Consider the following 20,862-nt stretch of genomic DNA (forward strand, 5'->3'; position numbering starts at 1 on the left):
GTGGGGCTTTGGGACCTGCAGTCCCCCAAAAGGAGAGGGGAACACCCTCTTTACCCTTTTAGGGCAGAAATCGCCAAGCTGGGAGTCCCAACATCTCTCTGAAGTCTCTTTGGAAGCCTGGCACTGGCAGGGATGGGCTAAACCTGCTGCTCTGCAATCAGAGAGTCAAGGTTGGTTGTCAGTTCTTCACTCCTTACCCCAAAAATTGAGTTTTCAGCCAAACTTCGATCAGTTCTCAGCCAGAAAAAGAAAATTTTTGTGTGGATTTCACACTCTGAGCAGGCCCTTATGGAAGGGAGGCATCACTCCATCCTTTTCACCAGCCTTCCCACTATTTTTGTCCCAATATTTTTGGGACAACCCCCCTGCAAACAAAACTGATCCCTTAAAATATTTTTTTCTCTGTCAGCTGCAAAGAGATAAATTGGAAATTGATAAATGTTCAATTCCAAAGGCACATCAGGGCTGGTGTGGGGGCAGCAGGGAGCGTGGCCAAGCTCTGGGGCAGAATGGAATCAGGGAATTCCACACTGCCTGCGGCTGGAAGGGATTTTAAATCCCTTTAAATGCCTTTAAATCCCATTTCATCCCAGCCCTGCCACGGCAGGGACACTCCCCCTATCCCAGGCTGCCCCAAGCTGGCCCTGGACACTTTTTTAGGGATGGGGAACTCTGTGCCAGCCCCTCCCCATTCCAACCACTCAAATCCAACCCAAACAACCCCAAAAAACCAGGAATCTCCCACATCCACCCAAAATCCATCACGAGCCCAATTCCAGCCAGGGATGACAGAGCTGGGCACGGATTTTGTGCCAAACCCAGGAACCTCAGCAGTTTTACAGCTCCTGGGAGCGCTCTGGTGCTCCAGACACAGAGCCATAAACCCAGGACAGAATTCCAGAGGGATTTCTGCTCTCCCAAGCCACAGGGAATTTCTTTTCTGGGGTTTGGATGGTGTTTACCACCCTCAAAGCTGTGATGAATGATGCCTGCACACACTCACTAAAATATTCTGTGTTATCAGAGCTGCAAAAAAAAAAAAAAATCAGTTAAACCAAAAATAAATAAATAGATATATTAAAAAAATTAAACAACAAAAAAAATTTAAATAAACAGTCCTGAGCAAAGCTAAGCCCCAGGCAGGGCTGGCTCCAGGGTTTTGCCTGCTTTTCCCATTTTTTCATCCAAGTTAAGGAGAAGCAAAAAGTAATTAATCCAGAAGGCTCTGCAGGTGTGGGAGGATCCCAGGTGCTTGGTTGGGATGGATTCCTGCAGCCCAGGTGAGATCCCAGCTGAAATCCTCCCATTTCCCAGTGGAATCCCAGCTCTGCAGAGCCACGGGAGGAGGAGGATGGAGAGGAGCAGGGAGATGCTGCTGGGTAAGCAAAATCCCCTCTGCAAAGCAGGAAGCTTTAAGCAGAGGCAGGATTCCAGCTTTTTATGGGATGAAATCCAAGCAGTCCCAGGTTTTGGCAGGGATTTCCCCTCGCAGACCTCACCTACAAACCTCTCGTGCTGAGGGCAGCATCCCAGCAGTGGGTCTGGAGCTGGATTGATTCAGAAGCACAAGCAGGAAAGCATCAAGGGCCCCTCATTCCCAAAAATTTTAATTTTCAGAGGCTGAGAAGCCTCTTCCAAGCTCATGCCGGAAGAAAATGACACATATCCCAAATTCCCACTTTATAATTTGATTTATTCCTTTAGCACAGTCCTTTGCTAAACTTCCCTGATCCCAGTGCTGGAAAAATCCAGAGGGAGCAGCTCAGCAGGGCTGGGATGAAGCTGGAGCTGCTGGAGGGAGAGGAGGGGCAGCTTCGGCCTCCCCAGAGATGCCAGATCCCAACAGGAGGGGACAGCCAGGAGAATTGGGGCTCTGCTGCCAGGAAACGGGGACAGGAGCAGAGGGAACGGCCTCAGGGGAGGCTCAGGGTGGATTTTGGGAACATTAATCCATGGGAAGGTTTGTCCAGCCCTGGCACAGCTGCCCAGGGCAGGGGGGAAGCTGAGATGGAGTCCAACCAAGGCCAAGGCCACCCTGCTCCGTGTCCCCAAGTGCCACCTCCACAGGGACTGAAATCCCTCCAGGAATGGGGACTCCAGCCCTGCCTGGTCACCCCAGAATGGTTTGGGTTGGAAGGGATCCTAAATCCCATTTAATTCCACCCCTCCATGGGCAGAGACACCTCCCACTGTCCCAGGCTGCTCCAGCCTGGCCTTGGGCACTGCCAGGGATCCATGGGCAGCCACAGCTGCTCTGGCAATTCCAGCCCAGCCCCTCCCCACCCTCCCAGCCAGGAAATCCTTCCCAATATCCCACCTAAACCAACTCTTTGAGATTAAAGGCATAAACACACAGAGGCTCCTCAAGCTGGAATGATAATTCCAACATTATCCATTGCTGATGCCTGGAAAACCACGGAAATCCTGCGAAAGGGGAAGACACCAGTTTGATATTTAAGTTTGTTTAAAGCAGTTTCACCACTAAACAAGTAAACATTTATAACTGAAAGAACACTATTTCACTTTAGTCAAGGAGCATTCAGTGGCTGTTGGCATAAATATTCAGTTATGGAAATGATTGGATGGAAATAGATTTTTCCATGCCATAAATAAACATTGTCTGCAAGGAACACACTCCCAACAAGAGGCGTGAATTAGAGCCACTGGTGCCTCGTGCCAGCCCTTGGGAATGTTTTATTTAGAAGCACTTCAGCCTGATCCCATCTGCCTGGATTTTCCTGGGTGTTTATCCCACCAGATTGTTAAAAACTTGGAGCAGAATCATGGAATCATCGAGCTGGAAAAAAATCTTTGGGATCATCGAGTCCCAGCTGTGCCTGATCCTCACCTTGTCCCCAGCCCAGAGCTCTGAGTGCCACATCCAGGAATTCCTTGGGCACCTCCAGGGATGGGGATTCCAGACCTTCCTGGGCAGCCAATTCCAAGGCCTGAGCACCTTTTCCATGGGGAAATTTTTCCTGGAAAGTTCTCCTGCTCAGAGGGTGCCATACCCTGTGCTCAGGGACTCATCCCAGCACTGGGATGGGGGAAGTTTAGCAGAGGACTTTGCTAAAGGAATAATTCAAACTATAAAGTGGGAATTTGGGATATGTCAGCATCGCTGCATTCCAGCCTGGTGCTGGGAATCAGCAGGGAGAAATCCATGGGAGTCACCCAAATCCATGGGATTTCCCCAAATCTGTGGTGCTGGATGCAGGAGATGCTTCCCTCGAGCTCAGCACAGCTTTTGGCCCCACCAAGTGACACCAAATGTCCCCGAGTGAGTCTGAGTCTCCTAAAATGATTTTATGGATAAAAGCCCTGAGATCAGGAGTATTTGTGGTCGCAGCAAGGATGAGGAGAGCTCAGCAGGGGCTGCTGAAGAAGCAAGAAAAAATCAGGGATAACCTGAGCAGGGATAAAGAGCACCTCCCTCATTTGGGTGGGATTTAAAACTTTTTCCCCAAAATGACAGAACATGCGGGAGGGGAGGGGAGGGGAGGGGAGGGGAGGGGAGGGGAGGGGAGGGGAGGGAAATTTTTCTTCCAGCGTCACACGGACTCAAACAGAGCTCGGCTCTGTTCCAGTCCTGCTGTCCAGCAGCAAGGATACAAAATATTGGGATTTTTCAAAGGAAAGTAAGGACAGGGAATCCGCAGGACAAATTCCTGCAGGCTCCAGCTGCTGGAGGGCAGCTGGGATTCACGGACAGAGCAAGGAGAGGGAATTGCAGGCTGACGGTGCCATCTAGCTGCGGCTCCTGGAGCGGGAATGCTGCGCTGCCCGGCACCAAGAGCCATTCCCTGGCTCCTGTCCCTCCATGCCTTGTCCCCAGTCCCTCTGCAGCTCTCCTGGAGCCCCTTCAGGCCCTGCCAGGGGCTCTGAGCTCTCCCTGGAGCCTTCTCCTCTTCTGGGGAACATTCCCGGCTCTCCCAGCCTGGCTGCAGCCCTCGCTCTCCTGTTTCCTTCAGGCCAGGACTCGCTGCTGAGGGCACACCTGAGTGCTGTGCCCAGCTCTGGCTCCTCGGTTTGGGAAGGACCTTGGGATGCTCGAGTGCATCCCAAGAGAGGGGCTGGGAACACCAACCCTGAGAGGAACCCCTGAGGGAGCTGGGGGTGCTCCCCTGGAGGAAAGGAGACTCAGGGGTGCCCTCCTCACCCTGCACAGCTCCTGAAAGGTGCCTGTGCTCAGCTGGGGCTGGGCTCTGTCTCCAGGCACTGACACAGCCAGAGCACACAGCCTGCAGCTGGGCCAAGGGAATACAGGCTGGATATCAGGAAAAGGTTTTTACAGAAAGGTGATAAAGCTCTGGAATGGCTGCCCGGGGAGGTGGTGCAGTCACCATCCCTGGGTGTGTTTAACAAAGCCTGGATGTGGCACTGGGGGCCAGGGCTGGGTTGAGCTGTTGGGGCTGGGCTGGACTCCGTGATCCTGAAGGTCTCTCCCAACCCAGTGATTCCATGAATTTTCCCTGCTCTTCCTTTTATCACCAAGGTACTTTAGAAGCATTTTTGTCACCCTTGATGGCCCAGGCCACATTTAATTCCCTCAGGGTGTTATCCACAATTCCTGTGTGCTCGGATAAATTCCCTGTATCCTCTCAGGCTGCCTGGCCCTGCTCCCACCCTCTGGAGGTTTCCTTCCTTTCCATGGTTGGGTTTGTCCCTTTCCTTCAGCATGGCTTTGGAGTGCTGGGCAGCCCTAAAATCAGCATCACTCCATCCCTAAAATCAGTGTCACCCCAAGCATCACCTGCAGCCCCAAACCACCCCAGGGGGAGCTGGATCCCTGCAGGAATTCAGGAATGTCAGGCTGGGAGGATCAGGCTGAAAGCTCATCCCGGTCTCACAGCTGGGGAATTCCTGATCCAGGAGACTGGGATCCACCTGGGAGAAGGGAAAGAGCCCCAGGACCGCCCCCAGGCTGGTCCCATAAAGCCAGGAGGATTCCCAGCAGGAGTGGCACTGCTTTCCTGCAGAGCACCCTCAGCCCTTCCAGCCTCGGGATGAGCTCAAAGCCAAAGTTTTCCCCCAAAATTCCTCCCAGGGCCTGTGACAAGCACAGATTTCATCTGGTGCATAATCCAATGTGATTTAGTGAGGTTTCAGCACTGCAAATCCCAATAAACTCAACTCCAGCAGTGGGAAACTCCTCTCTCCCAAAGCAGCACTACGCTTTCCTTGGCTCCGAGCAGGACAATTTATTTCCCTGCAGGAAACCATTTATTACTTGTTTATTATTAATGCAAAGTCCTTGAAGTGGATTCTGATTTCACCTGTTCTTTAGGGGAATCAGCAGCTCTTTATAAAGCACTTTGCATCCAAATAATTCCAGCTTCACATCCATGAACCTCCAGAGACTGGAGCCACCAGGAACAAAATGCAATTTTCAACCCGAGCTCAGGAAACTCAAGGTTTTGGCACCTCATCCTCGTTGTATATTGGGCAATAAATACCCGGTTGAGGCAGCAACGAGGTAAAAAGGAATTACAGCTTGTCCTACACCACTTTTTCCCCAGGCTTTAAAGATGGGAGCAAAAAAAACAGGGAAAATGCAAATTTGTAATTTTACAAAATTAGGTGCCAACAGGGACATCAGAATGTTCACAAGGTAATTGAAAACCACGTTTTAGCTTTGGTTTCAATAGGGATTTGCTTTGCAATTACCATCCCCAACTATTTTTTTTTTGTTGTTTTCCATAATGGGAAAAAAAAAAATGTTCTGGCACCCAGATCCTCAGGGCAGCACAGGGAAAATTATCCCAAGTTCCTCTGACCATCAGGAAGGAGCTTTGCTCAGGAAGAAAGGATAAATATCCACAATTGCCTGCCTGGCTGGAACAGCTCTTGCAGATCTGAGAATCCACAAAATTCCAATCCTGCTCTCAGTGGTACCCAGCACGGGAGCATCCTCCCGTGTCCAACATGACATCCAACATTTCCATCTGTGGAAAACGCAGATTTCCCACTGGGAAGCGCCTCAGGCACCTCTGAGAGGCAGCGGGAGGAAAGCTGGACACAGCAGTGGGAACTGCACAGAGCCTCCCATCACATTCTGCATCCCCACTGATCTTGGGTCCCTCTGGAATTCTACACCTCAGTTAAACCCCCCCTAGAAATTCAGGATTTTGGTTAAAAAGGCAATGAGGGGTTTGTGGTTTTTCAGAACCACACTGAAGCCAAACAAATCCCACAGGATTCCCCTTCCTTTGTACATCAACCAAAACTGGGGAGGGGGAAAGCCCAAAACCACCACCAGAGCAACTGAAATCTTAAATTCTTAGTGTGGAACCTTCACACTGAAGCATTATGTGGTAAGAACCGGGATTTTACCATTTCTCACTCAAAATGAGAGGCCCAACCACCTCCTGGTGAGGAAAGCCAACCCCTCCCCAGGGCTCCCAAATCCCCATCCCTGTGCCACACAGGGAAGGGTTTAGGAGGGAAGGAGCTGCCCAAACCATCCCAAATTCTGTGATAACTCCACAGCTCCCACTCCCTCCTCACCACCTCATCTCACTGATGCCATAGCCAGGGGGACAAGACAAAGGTTCCTGAGCATTCCCAAAGGATCTGCAGAGCACTCAGCTGGGAGGGAGCAGCATTTAGGACCCCAGGTGTGAGCAGAGCATTGACCTGCTCAGTCCCCTCATAGCAGAAGAGCACCCAGACACTCGGAATTCCAGACCTCTGGCACTTAAGTGTGTCTTTACCTCACTCCCTCTAGAGCAGCTGTGGCTGCCCCTGGATCCCTGGCCAGGGCTTGGAGCAGCCCGGGGTAGAGGAAGGTTGGGAAGCCGAGCAGAGCAGGGCAGCCCCCACTTCAAGAACCCCCGAGCCGCCAAAACCTGCACGGAAGGGAAACACGCAGGAACCAGCTGGGTTAGGAGACCATTTATTAGGTGAGACTGAGCCGAGACGCTGCAGACGTGTCAGGGAGGGCCTGGGACGCGCCGGGAGCTCCTGGCTGTCGCCTCATCCTGCCGGCGCTCAGTCCAGCTGCAAGAGAGCGGGACAGAGGGGAGTCAGCGGGAACCGGCACCCCAGAGCCCCCTCCCGCAGCCCGGCGCTCACCTTGATGAACCCGATGTCCTTGGCGTACTGGCGGAAGCACTGCCGGCACATGTTGAGCCCGTACTTGCGGATGAGGCCGTGGCGGTTGGAGCACACGCGGCTGTGAGGGGAACAGAGACAGGCGCGTGAGGGCGGGGAATGGCGGCGGGGGGAGGAGGAGGGAAATGTGAGAGGAAAGGAGAGCGAGGCAGGGCGGCGAGAGGGCAGCGACGACCCGGGTGAGGGGGCGCAAGGGGCAGCACTGACCAAGAGCGAGAGCCCTGCCCGAATTTCCTGGGGTGGCTCCAGTAGAGCTGCTGGTGGCCCATGGCTGCGCGCTGCCGAGAGGAAGATGGCGGCGGCCGCCGGCCCTTATACCCCCTCACGGCGCCTCCCGGCGTGCCCCGCGCGGCTCCCGCTCCCCGCCCCGCCGCCGCTGCGGGCGGGCCCGCTCCGCTCCGTGACGTGGAGCTGCTGCAGCTCGTCTGGCCGGCGGAGGGAGCTGAGAGCGCCGGGCGGGCCGCTCCGCTCCGTGACGTGGAGCTGCTGCAGCTCGTCTGGCCGGCGGAGGGAGCTGAGAGCGCCGGGCGGGCCGCTCCGCTCCGTGACGTGGAGCTGCTGCAGCTCGTCTGGCTGGCGGAGGGAGCCGACAGCGCCGGGCGTAGTGGCGCGCGCCTGTAATCCTAGCCGTGGGGGAGGCTGAGCCCGGCGGATCCTTGAGCCCACGGGTTCTGGACCGAGGTGTGCGCGCTGCGGAATGAGCGCTCAACATAATGGCAGACATCTATCTGGTGATACTGGGGTGAGCTGGGGGCCGGAGTCGCCCAAGGAGAGAGGCGGGGCCCAGGTCAGAGTTGGCGGTTACGGGGGAGACCGCACCTGTGAATAGCCACCCCAGGGTAGCCGGGGCAAGAGAGTGACACGCGGGCTCACCTTTTGTGGCCCCACACCCTAAATACCCGGCAAACACCCCCAAACACCCCTTTTCGCCCCAAAACACGCACACACAAACACCGCCTCCTACTGACCAAACACCGCAACAACCCCGCACCGCTCAACCGCGCAACTCACCGCACCAACCAAATCTGGAACGCCACTTCTGCCCTCAAATAATACATCTGCACAAACGCTCAGTAAACGCCTCCCCGGGTTTGTATTTTTTTTTCTCCCAATGCTGCTTAATGTGCTCAAAACCGCCTCATGGCGCCCACACCAACACCAAGCCTGACCTAAGCCTTCTGTCCCTTACCAAGCCTCAGCTGCTGCTATCACACCCCCTGCCCTCAGCTCCTGTCCCCTCAGCTCCTCTGTGTCCTCACCTCCCATGTCCCCTCAGCTTCTGTGTTCCCTCACCTCCCATGCATGTCCCTTCACCTCTCCCATGTCCCCTCAGCTCCCATGTCCCCTCACATGCCATGCATGTCCCTTCACCTCTCCCATGTCCCCTCACCTCCTGTGTCCCCTCACCTCCTCTGTGTCCCCTCACACCCGCCATCCCTTCATCTCCGCCATGTCCCCTCCCTCACAGCTGCTGTCCCCTCCATGTCCTTACACAGAATTCTCTGGCCCTTTCTCTGCTCCCTGTTGCTCCTCACGCCATTCTCCCCTCTAACCCCTTTTCAATGACAACACACGTCACCACATGTCTTATGCTTTACTTGATGTTTGTGGAAAACTTTATATTTTATGTCGTGCTTGGCCATGAGTGTGTATTAGGTAGGCGGAAACTGGGGATTCGATGGACGGATTTATGTAAACATTAGTGTATAAATCATTTTGATGATTGATTGACTGATTTGTGGACAATTTCCATGTTGTGTCCTGCACAGAATAAACAATATGTCCTTTCTAAACCTGACTCATTCGTGTTTAGAGTCCCTAAGATTTGTAAGCAGCCTCAGCTCCTCTGTGTCCTCCCTCAGCTCCCCACGTCCCTTCACACCCTCCATGTCCCCTCAAACCCCTCTGTCCCCTCAGCTCCTCCACGTCCATTCACAACCCCGTGTTCTTCACACCTCCATGCCCCTTCACATCCTCAGCATCCCCTCATGTCCTCGATGTCCCCTCACACTCCATGTCCTCTCACACGCCCATGTCTGCTCATATCTATGTCCTCTAAGCTCCTCCATGTCCCCTCAGACTCCATGTCCCCTCACGCTCGTGTCCCCTCACGCTCCTGTCCCCTCACGCTCCTGTCCCCTCACGCTCCTGTCCCCTCACGCCCCGTGTCCCCTCACGCTCCTGTCCCCTCACGCTCCTGTCCCCTCACGCCCCGTGTCCCCTCACGCTCCTGTCCCCTCACGCTCCTGTCCCCTCACGCTCCTGTCCCCTCACGCCCCGTGTCCCCTCACGCCCCGTGTCCCCTCACGCTCCTGTCCCCTCACGCCCCGTGTCCCCTCACACTCCTGTCCCTTCACGCTCCTGTCCCCTCACACTCCTGTCCCCTCACGCCCCGTGTCCCCTCACGCCCCGTGTCCCTCCCTCCCGCCTCTCTCTCCCCGTGTCCCGCCCAGCCGCACCAGCCGCTCCAGCAGGAGGCGCGCTCGGCCCGCCCCGCGCGGCCGGCGCAGCGCTGAGGGCCCGCGCTCGGGCTGCCCGCTGCTGCCGGTGCGGCCGCTGCCGCCGGTACCCCCGGAGCCGCCGCCCTCCCTTTCCGCCCCGCGACCCCGCTCTCCGGGCGGCCCCGCGCCCCTCGGCGGGCGGCACCGGGCAGCGCGGCCGCCTGGCACCGCGGCGGGCAGGCAGCGCACCGAGCGCTGTGCGCGCACAGCGCGGGAGGCCCCCGGCGGCGCCGCCCGCCGTGCGCGGGCCGGGACCGGTGCCGGGAGCGGGGCCGGTGCCGGGATCGGAACCGGGACCGGGAGCGGGATCGGGATCGGGATGCGGCTGCAGTGCGAGGTGGAGGTGCTGAGCCGGCTCCTGCCCAGCTGCGGGCTGCGGGGCCGCGGCCGCGCGGCGCGGGCGCTGGTGTCGCTGGGGCGGCCGCCCGGCGCGGCCGGAGCCGGGATTTACCTCATGGTGTGCACGGCGCGGGACCGCGGCGGGGCTCGCTACAAGGTGGGGACGGCGGCGGGGGCCGGGCCGCGGCGGGGGTGCCCCGGGGCGGCCGCTGAGCCCGCTGTGCCCGCAGGTGCAGCAGAACGTGGAGCGGCTCTTCACGCGCTTCGTGGAGGAGGGCAAGGCCACGGTGCGGCTGCGGGAGCCCGCGGTGGATCTGTGCCTCAGCAAGGTGGGACCGGCGCCGCCAGCCGCCGCGAACCGCCGGGGAAGGGACGCTAAACCCGGCCAGTGCCAGGGCAGGGACACCTCCACCATCCCAGGCTGCTCCAGTGTCCAGCCTGGCCTTGGGCACTGCCAGGGATCCAGGGGCAGCCACAGCTGCTCTGGCAATTCCAGCCCAGCCAGCAATTCCCAGTCTCCCATCTTCACAGCTTCTTTAGAAAAAGCTTTTTTCAGCTCTCTGATGCAGTGGTTTTGGGTCTTCGGCCTTAAATTCCATGAAATTGTTGTTCCTTGCAGTCCTTCTCATGGAAAAAAAATTGAGATCACTCTTGTTTTCGTGTGCTCACCGTGGCTTTCAAAGCACACACAGAGCAGGGCACAGGCACCATCTCCCTTTATTTCAAATACCTCTGTATTTATTCAAGTTCCCAGAGGATTTGTAAAGTGTTTTTAACAGCGCTAAACTCATCATAAAAATCATATTATCACTAATATCCTTTTTTTCTGTGCCTGTTGCAGGAATCTTTTGTAGCCCTATAGGAGAGATAAGTAAGACAGGCTTTCTAAAACCTCTGAGTTCTTATCTGAAACTTTAGAGTCAGGCTGTGTAAATAGAAGCAAATAATGTTGATTGGTGGTTTAGAAAATCCTTTTTCCCTTCTGTTACCTGAATCTAAAGAAAGCACATTCATTTTATGAACCTGTTAAATGGTTAAATAAGAAGGGAGAACACCAAACCCAGTTTGGTTTTTTTTCTGTTGAAAGCCAATGTGCTCTGTATTTTGCAAAGATTAAGGCTTTTGTGTTAGATTCAGAATAACTTCTGCCTCCTTTACTTAGAGTTTTTCTGCTGAAGAGTGAGAAATCAAAAAGTTTATCTCAAAATATTACAGGTTCCTCTTAAGAACTCCAGGACTCAAATTTAAGATGTTTCATCCCTTTTCCATAGTTTAGTGCCAGATTTTTATTACTCCATTACAGAAAAGCTTCTTAACTCTCAAAGATGAACAAAAACTTGGTGGAAAAGAGATTTCCAAAGACTGGAATATTGGTTATGTGAAATGCCCCTGCTTGTGCCAGGTGCTGGATTTGCTGCACTCAGCCAGCTCAGGAGTGGAGCTGGGAAACACCAGTGCAGAGCATTCACCCCTGGAGCAGAAACAACAAATCCTGGGTGTTTTCTGGGGTTTGTTTCCCTTCAGCAGGTCCGAGCCTGCTTCCCTGGATCCGCCTCAGCTCCCATTTCCTCGGAGCTCTGACTCTTGGGAGGCATCAGCACAGCTTCAGCTCCTTTCCCAGCATTGTCTCTGGGGCTGAGACTTCGGGCTTGGGGCAGGAAATTGCATCCTGAGCTCTTCCAAGTAATTACTGGCTTTATTTTTATTTTTTTTCAGGGTTTCTCAACAAGAGGTCTGGAGATCTGACATGGCCCTGGGGAGGTCTGGTGGAGGGAATTGTGCTTTGTGCTTGAGAGCAAAGAAATCCTGCCTGTAGCTTCATCCTGGTGTGCAGTATTGATTTCACTTGGTCCTTACAGATCTGGAGGACTTTTTGGATTTAATTCCCATTTCAGTGATCTTGGAAATGCCACAAATGTGCCTGGAATGAGGGGAAATTCTGTAGCTGAATGTGTGTGTTGGACTGGCTGAGATAATGAGGGCTGCTGGTCTCAGGGTCCCAGGGTGGTTTGGGACAGAAGGGACCTTAAATCCCATCCCATCCACCCCTCCCTCTGTCCCAGCCTGCTCCAAGCCTGGCCTGGGACATTTCCAGGGATCCAGGGGCAGCCCCAGCTTCTCTGGATAACCTTGGATCCAAAGGTGTTTGTTGTGCAGCCTCCCCGCCTCTGGAAGGTGGCACAGCAGGAGTTGTGCTTGGAATGCTTAAGGAAAATGATCATTTTTGTTTCCACGTGCAGTCAACTAAGTTTGACCTTTAATGTCTTTATTCCTCCCACATTTCCATCCAGGGTTATCTCCAGTATCTTTGTTTTCTCATACTGGGTGCTTATAGCACATTGTGTGCTCTGGTTCTGAACCCTCTCAAATTTGGTCTAAACAAACAGATTTAGGAGCAAAGTTGTCTTTGAGGTGCAAAATGTGTCCCTGGCCTTGGGCAAGTGACACCTGGGAACACAAGGACAACCTCTGGGCTCTCAGAACTCCAAGGTAGTTCTTTTCTTTTCCTTCTGTGGTTGCAATATGGTTTTTATTTTAGAATTCACTTTTCAGCTCAGTGCCTGTCAGCTGCACATCAGCTCGAGCAGAGACTTGATGGAAAACCTAGACAAGAAATAATTGGTCACAAATGTTCCGAGAAGTGAATCAAGTCAGTGCAACAGATGCATTTTGTTTTCTGGAGTTTTCTGGATCTTTATTTAAAATACAGATCTCTTGATACTCTGGTATTGAGAGTTGGTGGGAGCCTTTCTTTATTGGCTTCCCACGGCCAGAGGGTAAGTCTGGATGGGACATTGGGAAGGAATTGTTCCCTGGGAGGGTGGAGAGGGGCTGGGCTGGAATTGCCAGAGCAGCCCCTGGATCCCTGGCAGTGCCCAGGGCCAGGCTGGACACTGGGGCTGGAGCACCTGGGACAGTGGGAGGTGTCCCTGCCGTGGCAGGGGGTAGAAGAGGATGGGATTTAGGATCCCTTCCAACCCAAACTGTCCTGGGATTCTGCTGCCAAAATACTGTATCCCAACTCAAGCCTTGTTTTGTCTTTGCAAAGAATTTGCCTCTTTGCAGCTGGCACAGCCAGAGCTGTGTGTGGCCACGAGCACTGACTTCACCTTCCTTTTGCTGAATTCAACCCCAACTTCCATCCTTTTCTTTCCTAGAAACTTCCAGGAACTATTGCCTCAGGTTTTAGAGCTCTGATTTCCCCGTGTGTGTTTGTAACAGTCCTTTATGCTGGTGGATTTTAGGGAGCTCCCAGTGCATCAGGGAGCTCCCTAAAATCCACCACATTTTTTCCTGTACTTCATTTCCAGCTGTGGATTTGGTGCTTTGTTCCTTCCCTGGGATTATTCATAACAGAGCTGTTCCCCCTCCCATCCCCCTGCCCTGCTGAGTGACAGCTCAGAGAGTGTTAAATAACCAGGATAATGAACTTTTAACTCCAGCCTTGTGTTCCCCTGCAGGCAAATGTGATCAATTTAAAGACTTTCCTTTCAGCCGTGAGACTGGCTCACCAAGGCAACGACACCGGAGTCCTCCCTCTCTCACCTCTGGTCCCAGCAAAGAACTCCGACGTGGAGAAGCCCAAAACCAAAATGATCATCACCTCCAGGAGGGATTACCCCCTCACCAAGAGCTTCCCTTTCTCCCTGGAGCACCTGCAGACCTCGTACTGCAAGCTGGCCAGGATCGACAGCCGGGTGCTGTGCCTGAAGAAGCTGCGCAAGCTGGACCTGAGCCACAACCACATCAAGCAGCTGCCGGCCACGCTGGGCGACCTGGTGTGCCTGCAGGAGCTCGACCTGCGCGACAACCACCTGGAGGCCTTCAGCGCGGCGCTGTGCAGCTCCGGCCTGCAGAAATCCCTGCAGCTGCTGGACCTGAGCCAGAACCAGATCCAGGCGCTGCCGCTGGAGTTCTGCCAGCTGCGGGGCCTGGTGCAGCTGCGGCTGGACGACAACGCGCTGCTGCGCCTGCCCTGCCGCATCGGGCAGCTGAGCCGCCTGCGCTGCCTGTCGGCCGCGCGCAACAAGCTGCCCTTCCTGCCCTCCGACTTCAGGAAGCTCTCCCTGGACAACCTGGATCTCTTTGGCAATCCTTTCGAGCAGCCCAACCCGCTGGTGCCCAACATCCAGCTGAAGATCCCCCTGACTCTGCTGGAGTGTGCTGCCAGGGCCACCGTCAATCACAGGTAAGGGCAGGGAGGGCACTGCTCCTTCAAGGTCCCCTCCTTCCCCCTCACTGCCTCTTTTCTCACTATTAACTTCATGAGGTGAAAACTCCTTTGAATTCCCCTTGCCAAGTCATCAGGATAATTGGTGTCTTTGGAAGCATTTAAGGACAGACAGAGACTGAAGTGTTCTCATCCACCACAGAGAGATGAACAGAATATTTTTGGCCAACTTTGGGAAAAGAGACACAGTTCTACAACCCTGAGGCTCTTCTTCTGCAGCCTTTCCCTTGCCATAGGTTTTCCTTAAGCTCCTCATTTCCCTTGGTGTTGGAGTGAGGGTGTTCTGACTTATTCAGAGAGCCCAGCTCTGAGGTAATTTAAAAAAAATATGACTTCACCAAGTAAATCCCACCCTCCCAGGCTGCTGTTTGTTATCAGCTCCACCACTTCCACCCCGGATCCTTCATGTGCCAGGAGCCTCCAGGTACCAGCAGCTGCTGCTGCCACCCTGCTCTGGGTGGGAAGGGAGCACAAAGACAGAAATTTGGCACAGAAAAGGAGGAGAGAGAGGCTGGAAGTGTCCCTGATCTGCATCCTGTGCCCGTTCCTGCCTTGAGGGTGGGCAGTGCCCCATAAACCCGGGGTAATTGTGCAGAAATTTGCACCAAAGGCATCCACAGGCACACCCTGAAGAGAGCTGAGCCACCACATGTTCTGGGCCAAATCACCCACTGCTGACCTGGCTGATTTTATAATTAAACCCCACATGTCTCCTTTCCCAGCTTTATATAAATTGCAGTGGGTTTATGTAAATATTAAGGCTTTTTTCTACCTCTAGAAATCCTTCTGCACTGGCCACATTCCAGTTACTGTAAAAACCTTGAGAAAGGGACAAAACAGAAGGAGAAGGTGCAAAAATAATGTTTGGGAATCAGTCTGGGAAAGTACCAGAGTTCTTGATTATGCTTTTCCCAGAAAAAAGGGTGTTCTGAAATTAAGGTGGGAAAAAAAAACCCTAAGAAGTCTTAGCTGTGTGAGTGATGGTGTGTGGAAAGACTTGGGAATGTGTAGGTGGAGGCAGGATGTGAGTCAGTGGGATCTGTGCTGAGTTTGGAGTGCCAGCTGGGCACTGCTCAGCCCCACACTTCAGCCACCCGACAGAATTCCTCCGGGGAATTATTTACTTTGTACCCCAAAGTACATTCCAAAAGGAGCAATCTGTAAGTTCCAAAAGGAGCAATTCCCGTTCCCAACTCTGGATGTCGTTGCTGACACGATGGATGGAGAGAGCAGGAGAACTTTTAATGTCATGCCTGCAGGGCTCCAGTTTATCTCCTGCTTTCTCTGAGTTGATTTTTAACACTGCTGCTCCTCGGTGTAAGAGGCAGGAGTAAATGGTGGCTGCTGTGTCAGGCCAGGGAGAGGCACAGGAATGTGAGGGAAGAACAGAACGTGCCCAGTTGTCTCATTATTCTTAATCTCCCTGTAATTCTCTCATTACTCTTAATCTTTCTAACTCCCCAGCTGGCTGTGGCCCAGGCTGCCAGGATTGCTGTGAGCTCCCTGTTGGGGTGTCTCCTGGAGTTCATGTCCTGAGGAACTGCCTTGGGAAGTGGCATTTCATTCCTGAAATCTCAGGAATTGGCATTTCAGTCCTAAAATTGGAAATTTCATTCCTAAAATCTCGGGAAGTGGCATTTCAGTCCCAAATCTGTAGTTTTCCATGTTTGTGTGATGCCTGGAGAGGCTCCTGGAGCAGAGGCTGGGCAGAGTTAAAGAACAAAGCAGGGATTTATTAAAAGGCCTCACAGGATGCAGCTTGGGCAGCACCAGAGCCCAGCCAGGGCTGCACCCCAGATGGACCCCGAGTCACAAGTTTTCACACTTTTTAAAGTTTTGGTCCATTTCCATGTTGGGTTCATTGTCCAATTCCATCTCCAGGTGGCGCAGTCCCATCTTCCCAGACTGCTCTTCTCAATTTGCTGGTTTTACACTTTTGGGGCTGGAGCTGCAGCGGTGTCCTTGGTTCTGGGCTGGAAAAGGATTGTTCTGTGTACCTGAGCTGTGAGGAGAGCTGCTGACACTTTATATGGAGTTCAGAGTTATACCCCAGTGCAGTGCAGAGTCTGGAAAACATGAGAGCTAAAACTGAGGGCATCATGTGCCCTGGGAATGGCTGGTGCCTGTGTCCTGTTGTCCTGATTTTTTAGGATTTTCTAAGCCTTCTGTTGTTTACATTCTTGTAATGAACTTTCTGACACACTTTCTGTACATATCTTATTGTTTTACATTCTTTTATGAAGGAGGAGACATTTAATGGACTGTTGGTTTGTCCAGTGTCATGGGAGAGGTGGCACTGTCCCCCTCCAATCCACTGTCACTTTTGGAAATCTGTAAATGTTGGAGCCAGAAATGAAAGAGCTCCTTTTACCTTGAAAAGAGCAGAGTGTCCTGCGGTGCCACGGATGAGCGTGCCGAGCTCACCCTCTCTCCTGTCACCCCACAGGATCCCTTACGGCTGCCACCTGCTCCCTTCCCACCTGTGCAAGGACCTGGAGGTGGCCAAGACGTGTCGCTGCGGGAGCGCGTGCCTGAGCAGCTTCATCCAGATCACGGTGACCATGAACCTGCACCACGTGGCGCACACCGTGGTGCTGGTGGACAACATGGGCGGCACCGACGCGCCCGTGCTCTGCTACTTCTGCTCCCTGCACTGCTACTCCCAGTTCCTGGACAGGCACCTCCAGAGCCACGGCTGACAGCAGGCACGGCGGGGCTGTGGGCACGGAGCAGCTGCTGGCACCCGTGGTGCCACCGCAGACAGATCCCGCTGGGACGGAGGGGACGCGGCCTGGCCTGGCCTGGCATGGCATGGCTCTTGTGCCCTTTGGGAGGGAGGGGACACGGCCTGGCCTGGCCTGGCCTGGCATGGCTCTTGTCCCATTCTGGGAGGGTAGGGACACAGCTTGGCCTGGCTCTTCTCCCATTCCAGGAGGGAGAAGACACAGCTTGGCCTGGCCTGGCCTGGCCTGGCGCGTGTCCCCTCTGGCAGGGAGGGGACTCAGCCCTGCCTCTCCCCCTCTGGCATCTCTGCTCGCAGCAGGGAGCAGTGTTGCTCTGCAGGGAGCCTTCCTGTGAATGTATTTCCCTTCTCCTGCTGCGGGGCTTCTGCCTTTGGGGGTGAGCTGTTCCTTCTTGGAAGGACAGAGGGAATGTAAATCCATCCCAGGCTTCCCCACGGGAGCCCCGAGCTCTGCCAGGGCCAGGACTGCACTCCCCTCGTGCCGGTGGAGGAGGAATCACATCCACAGGGGTTCTGCAATCCCAGGTGCTTCTTTTTTCCCAAGGTTCTGTTACAACATTCCCACTGGAGCAGGGACCAGCACTGCTGGGTTTTTACCACAGCAAATGTTTGGGTTTGGGGTTTCTCTCTTTGTGATACCAGAAATGTCTTTTTTTTTTCTAAATATGTGCCTGAAACTGTTTCTTAGTCCTCCTGTTTAACGATTCTGGGATTTGTTTCACTGTGTTGACTGATTAAATTTTGAAGCCCTTCCGTGCCCGTGTGGATTGTGTTCTGTCTGAGGGGTTTCCAGCCAGTGTGTTCCAGGAATTAACTGCTGGAATTTTTCTGGGGGTGACACCAAAATATTGAGCAGATCCACAGATTCTTTTATTTGCTCCATGACTGGGAGATGGGAACAGCAGGGAAAAATACTTGTGATTCTAGAATTAATTAATCTGAATTTTTTAATTCTCACCATTCAAGAATGGGTTCATAATCCTAATCTTTCAAATCTAGAGTTATTTTATTTTGAGAAGTTTTTAGGAAGCCCATTCCCTGGAACATGTGATGGATTGGAGGCAGCACACTGAGTGCCAGCTGGGGAGGTTTAATTTGGATATTGGGAAAATTCCCTCGTGGAAAGGGGGTTTGGCATGGGCACTGATGGAGTCCCCATCCCTGCAGGGATCTAGGGTGGTTTTCTTATCTTGTTCTTGCAGTTCTGGAATTATTTTGCTCCTACATTAATGCTGAAAACTTTGGAGTAATTTCATACTTGCGATTCTAGAATGAATTAATCTGAATTTTTAATTCTTACCATTCAAGAATGGGTTCATAATGCTAGTCTTTCAAATCTAGAATTATTCTGTAAATCTTAGAATTTTTTCTTTCCATATTAGAATTATTTTATTTTATTCTTCCAATCCTAAAATAATTTCACCTTGTTCCTGCATTTCTGGAGTGATTTCTCACCTTTTTGTTGTCATTGCAGAATGCTTTTAACGTGCTGCTTTTCAGACCCAGTATTCGCTCATCCTTCACGTTACTCCCGCGGCTCCGGGCTGGTTTCCGCGTGTTTTCCCTGCATTTCCAGCGGTTTTTTCCCTTTTTCCCAATCCCGAGGGATTGCTCTGCTCCTTCCCGCCCTCCCCCTCACGCCTTGGCCCCGCCCCCTCCCGCCGCCGCCCAATCAGAGCGCGGTGCGGCGCCGGCGGCTGCGCGGCCCCCACCGCGCGGCGGAAGCGCCGAAGAGTTGATTGACGTCTCCCCCGACCAATACCGAGGCCGGGGTCGCCTCAGCGGCGGCCAATGGCGAGCGGCGACGTGTGCGCGCGGGGCGGCGGCGGCGCGCGCGCGCTGGGAGCGGGAGCGGCGGCGGCGGCGGCGGCGGGAGCGGCGGAGCGGGGCCGCCGCCGCCGGGACCATGCGGCTGCGCGTCTACAAGCGCAAGGTGCTGCTGCTGGCGCTGGCGCTGGCGCTCTGCGCCCTGGCGCTCTGGGGCACCGGTGGCGGCGGGCGGCGGCGGCAGCAGCAGCTACAGCAGCAGCAGCAGCAGCAGCGGGGCGGTCCCGGTAGCACCGGGGAGCCGCCGCGGGTCAGCGAGCTCCCGCCGCCGGTGCCGCGCCGCCCCGCCAACAACGCGTCGTCCGCCGTGGTGGCGGCGGCGGCGGAGGCGCTGTCCGAGAACGCGACGCTGAGTTACCGCTCGCTCGTGTACCGGCTGAACTTCGACCAGCCCGTGCGGAACGCCGGGCGCTTCCCGGCGCGGCCCGACGTGGTGCTCGTGGTGCAGGTGCACGACCGCGCCGAGCACCTGCGCCTGCTGCTCGAGTCGCTGCGGCGGGCGCCGGGCGTGGAGAACGTGCTGCTGGTGCTGAGCCACGACCTGTGGGCCGAGGAGCTGAACCGGCTGGCGGCCCGCGTGGACTTCTGCCCGGTGCTGCAGGTGTTCTTCCCGTTCAGCATCCAGCTGTACCCGCGCGAGTTCCCGGGGCACGACCCCCGCGACTGCCCGCGCGACGTGGGCAGGGCGGCGGCGCTGCGGCTGGGCTGCCTCAACGCCGAGTTCCCGGACTCGTTCGGGCACTACCGCGAGGCGCGCTTCGCGCAGACCAAGCACCACTGGTGGTGGAAGCTGCACTTCGTGTGGGAGCGCGTGCGGGCGCTGCGGCGGCACGCGGGGCCCGTGCTCTTCCTGGAGGAGGATCACTACCTGGCGCCCGACTTCTACCACGTCCTCAAGCGGCTCTGGGCGCTGCGCCAGACAGAGTGCCCCGAGTGCCAGCTCGTGTCGCTGGGCACCTACAGCCCCGTGCGGGGCGGCTTCGCCGGCCGCGCCGACAAGGTGGAGCTGAAGACGTGGAAGTCCACGGAGCACAACATGGGCATGGCCTTCGGCAGAGACACCTACCAGAAGCTCATCGAGTGCACGGACGCCTTCTGCACCTACGATGACTACAACTGGGACTGGACTCTGCAGCACTTGACTGTCTCGTGTCTTCCAAAGTTCTGGAAAGTGCTGGTCCCCGAAATCCCCAGGATTTTTCACACGGGGGACTGCGGCATGCACCACAAGAAATCGTGCAGACCGTCCACCCAGAGTGCCAAAATCGATTCTCTCTTGAACAGCAACCAACAGTACCTGTTTCCCGAGGCGATGAGCGTCAGTAAAAGGTACTCCATGGCTCCCCTGTCCCCTCACGTCAAGAACGGAGGCTGGGGGGACATCAGGGACCACGAGCTCTGCAAGAGCTACCGCCGACTCCAGTGAGGAGCCTCCTCGCGCCGCCTTTTCTCCTTGACTTGTCCCGTTGTGTCTCTGCCAGGCACACACGTGTATAAACAGCATTTATCAGTTGGTTTCTGCTTTAATATGAATAAACATTCTTGTTAAAGGTGTCCCAAAATAGTAATCTCTCATGTTTGGCAACCACGTTTTGGAAACGGGTGACGTGCTGCAGCCCCTACGCAAAAAGTGACCTGCTGCTGTGTTTGCTGGGAGGAGGAGGAGGAGGAGGAGAACACTTTTAAGTGCATCTTTTTTGGTGCTTCAGAGCTCTGGTGGTGCCTGGGGTCCCACCCGGGGTCATCTCACGCCCGAGTCCCGGTCCGGTTGCGCTGTGTCGATGAATATATGAAGGATGAAAAAAAAAAAAAGAAAATAAATCTCATTGTTTTTACTACGATGTAGATAAATATATGATTTTTTTAGTTCTGCCAAAATAAAAATGCCGTTGTTTTGTAAGCCTAGAGAAGTTCTTGATTGTCAGCAAAAAGATGATGTCACCTCGTGTTCCTAAAAAGTCAGGATGGGAAGGAGGGGGGAGTTTCTCTTCTTTAATCCTGAGGGCTGGACACGTGCCATCACTCCTTCTAGCAGTGTGCATTTAACTTCATTAAATTTTTAATGATACTCATTAATTGAGGCAGAAAAGAGTAGCAAATTGGTGGCA

The 20,862-nt window shown here is 54.4% G+C and overlaps 3 protein-coding genes across 4 annotated transcripts; 2 read left to right on the forward strand and 1 right to left on the reverse strand.

Moving 5' to 3' along the window:
* Positions 1 to 6,879: 6,879 nt before the first annotated feature.
* On the reverse strand, positions 6,880 to 7,481 carry RPS29 (ribosomal protein S29). The gene is made up of 3 exons (XM_064422773.1): positions 7,321 to 7,481; positions 7,075 to 7,174; positions 6,880 to 6,999 (listed from the first exon to the last, which is right to left on the reverse strand). The coding sequence occupies exons 1-3, from the start codon at positions 7,380 to 7,382 to the stop codon at positions 6,991 to 6,993; spliced, it is 171 nt and encodes a 56-aa protein (XP_064278843.1). The 5' UTR covers positions 7,383 to 7,481; the 3' UTR covers positions 6,880 to 6,990.
* Positions 7,482 to 9,652: 2,171 nt separating this feature from the next.
* On the forward strand, positions 9,653 to 17,014 carry LRR1 (leucine rich repeat protein 1). Of its 2 annotated transcripts, none has more exons than XM_064422775.1 (4): positions 9,653 to 10,110; positions 10,184 to 10,282; positions 13,449 to 14,142; positions 16,631 to 17,014. In XM_064422775.1, the coding sequence occupies exons 3-4, from the start codon at positions 13,547 to 13,549 to the stop codon at positions 16,881 to 16,883; spliced, it is 849 nt and encodes a 282-aa protein (XP_064278845.1). In that variant the 5' UTR covers positions 9,653 to 10,110; positions 10,184 to 10,282; positions 13,449 to 13,546; the 3' UTR covers positions 16,884 to 17,014. The 2 variants fall into 2 exon arrangements, with proteins under 2 accessions (XP_064278845.1, XP_064278844.1); XM_064422774.1 differs by having other exon boundaries at positions 9,812 to 10,110; positions 13,415 to 14,142.
* A 1,741-nt stretch (positions 17,015 to 18,755) lies between these two features.
* Positions 18,756 to 20,654, forward strand: MGAT2 (alpha-1,6-mannosyl-glycoprotein 2-beta-N-acetylglucosaminyltransferase). The gene has a single exon (XM_064422798.1). It carries the CDS (start codon positions 18,834 to 18,836, stop codon positions 20,178 to 20,180), a length of 1,347 nt encoding a protein of 448 aa, XP_064278868.1. The 5' UTR covers positions 18,756 to 18,833; the 3' UTR covers positions 20,181 to 20,654.
* The last annotated feature ends 208 nt before the right edge of the window (positions 20,655 to 20,862 follow it).

The sequence above is a fragment of the Passer domesticus genome, chromosome 6 (assembly GCF_036417665.1).
Source record: "Passer domesticus isolate bPasDom1 chromosome 6, bPasDom1.hap1, whole genome shotgun sequence".
Taxonomy (NCBI): Eukaryota; Metazoa; Chordata; class Aves; order Passeriformes; family Passeridae; genus Passer; species Passer domesticus.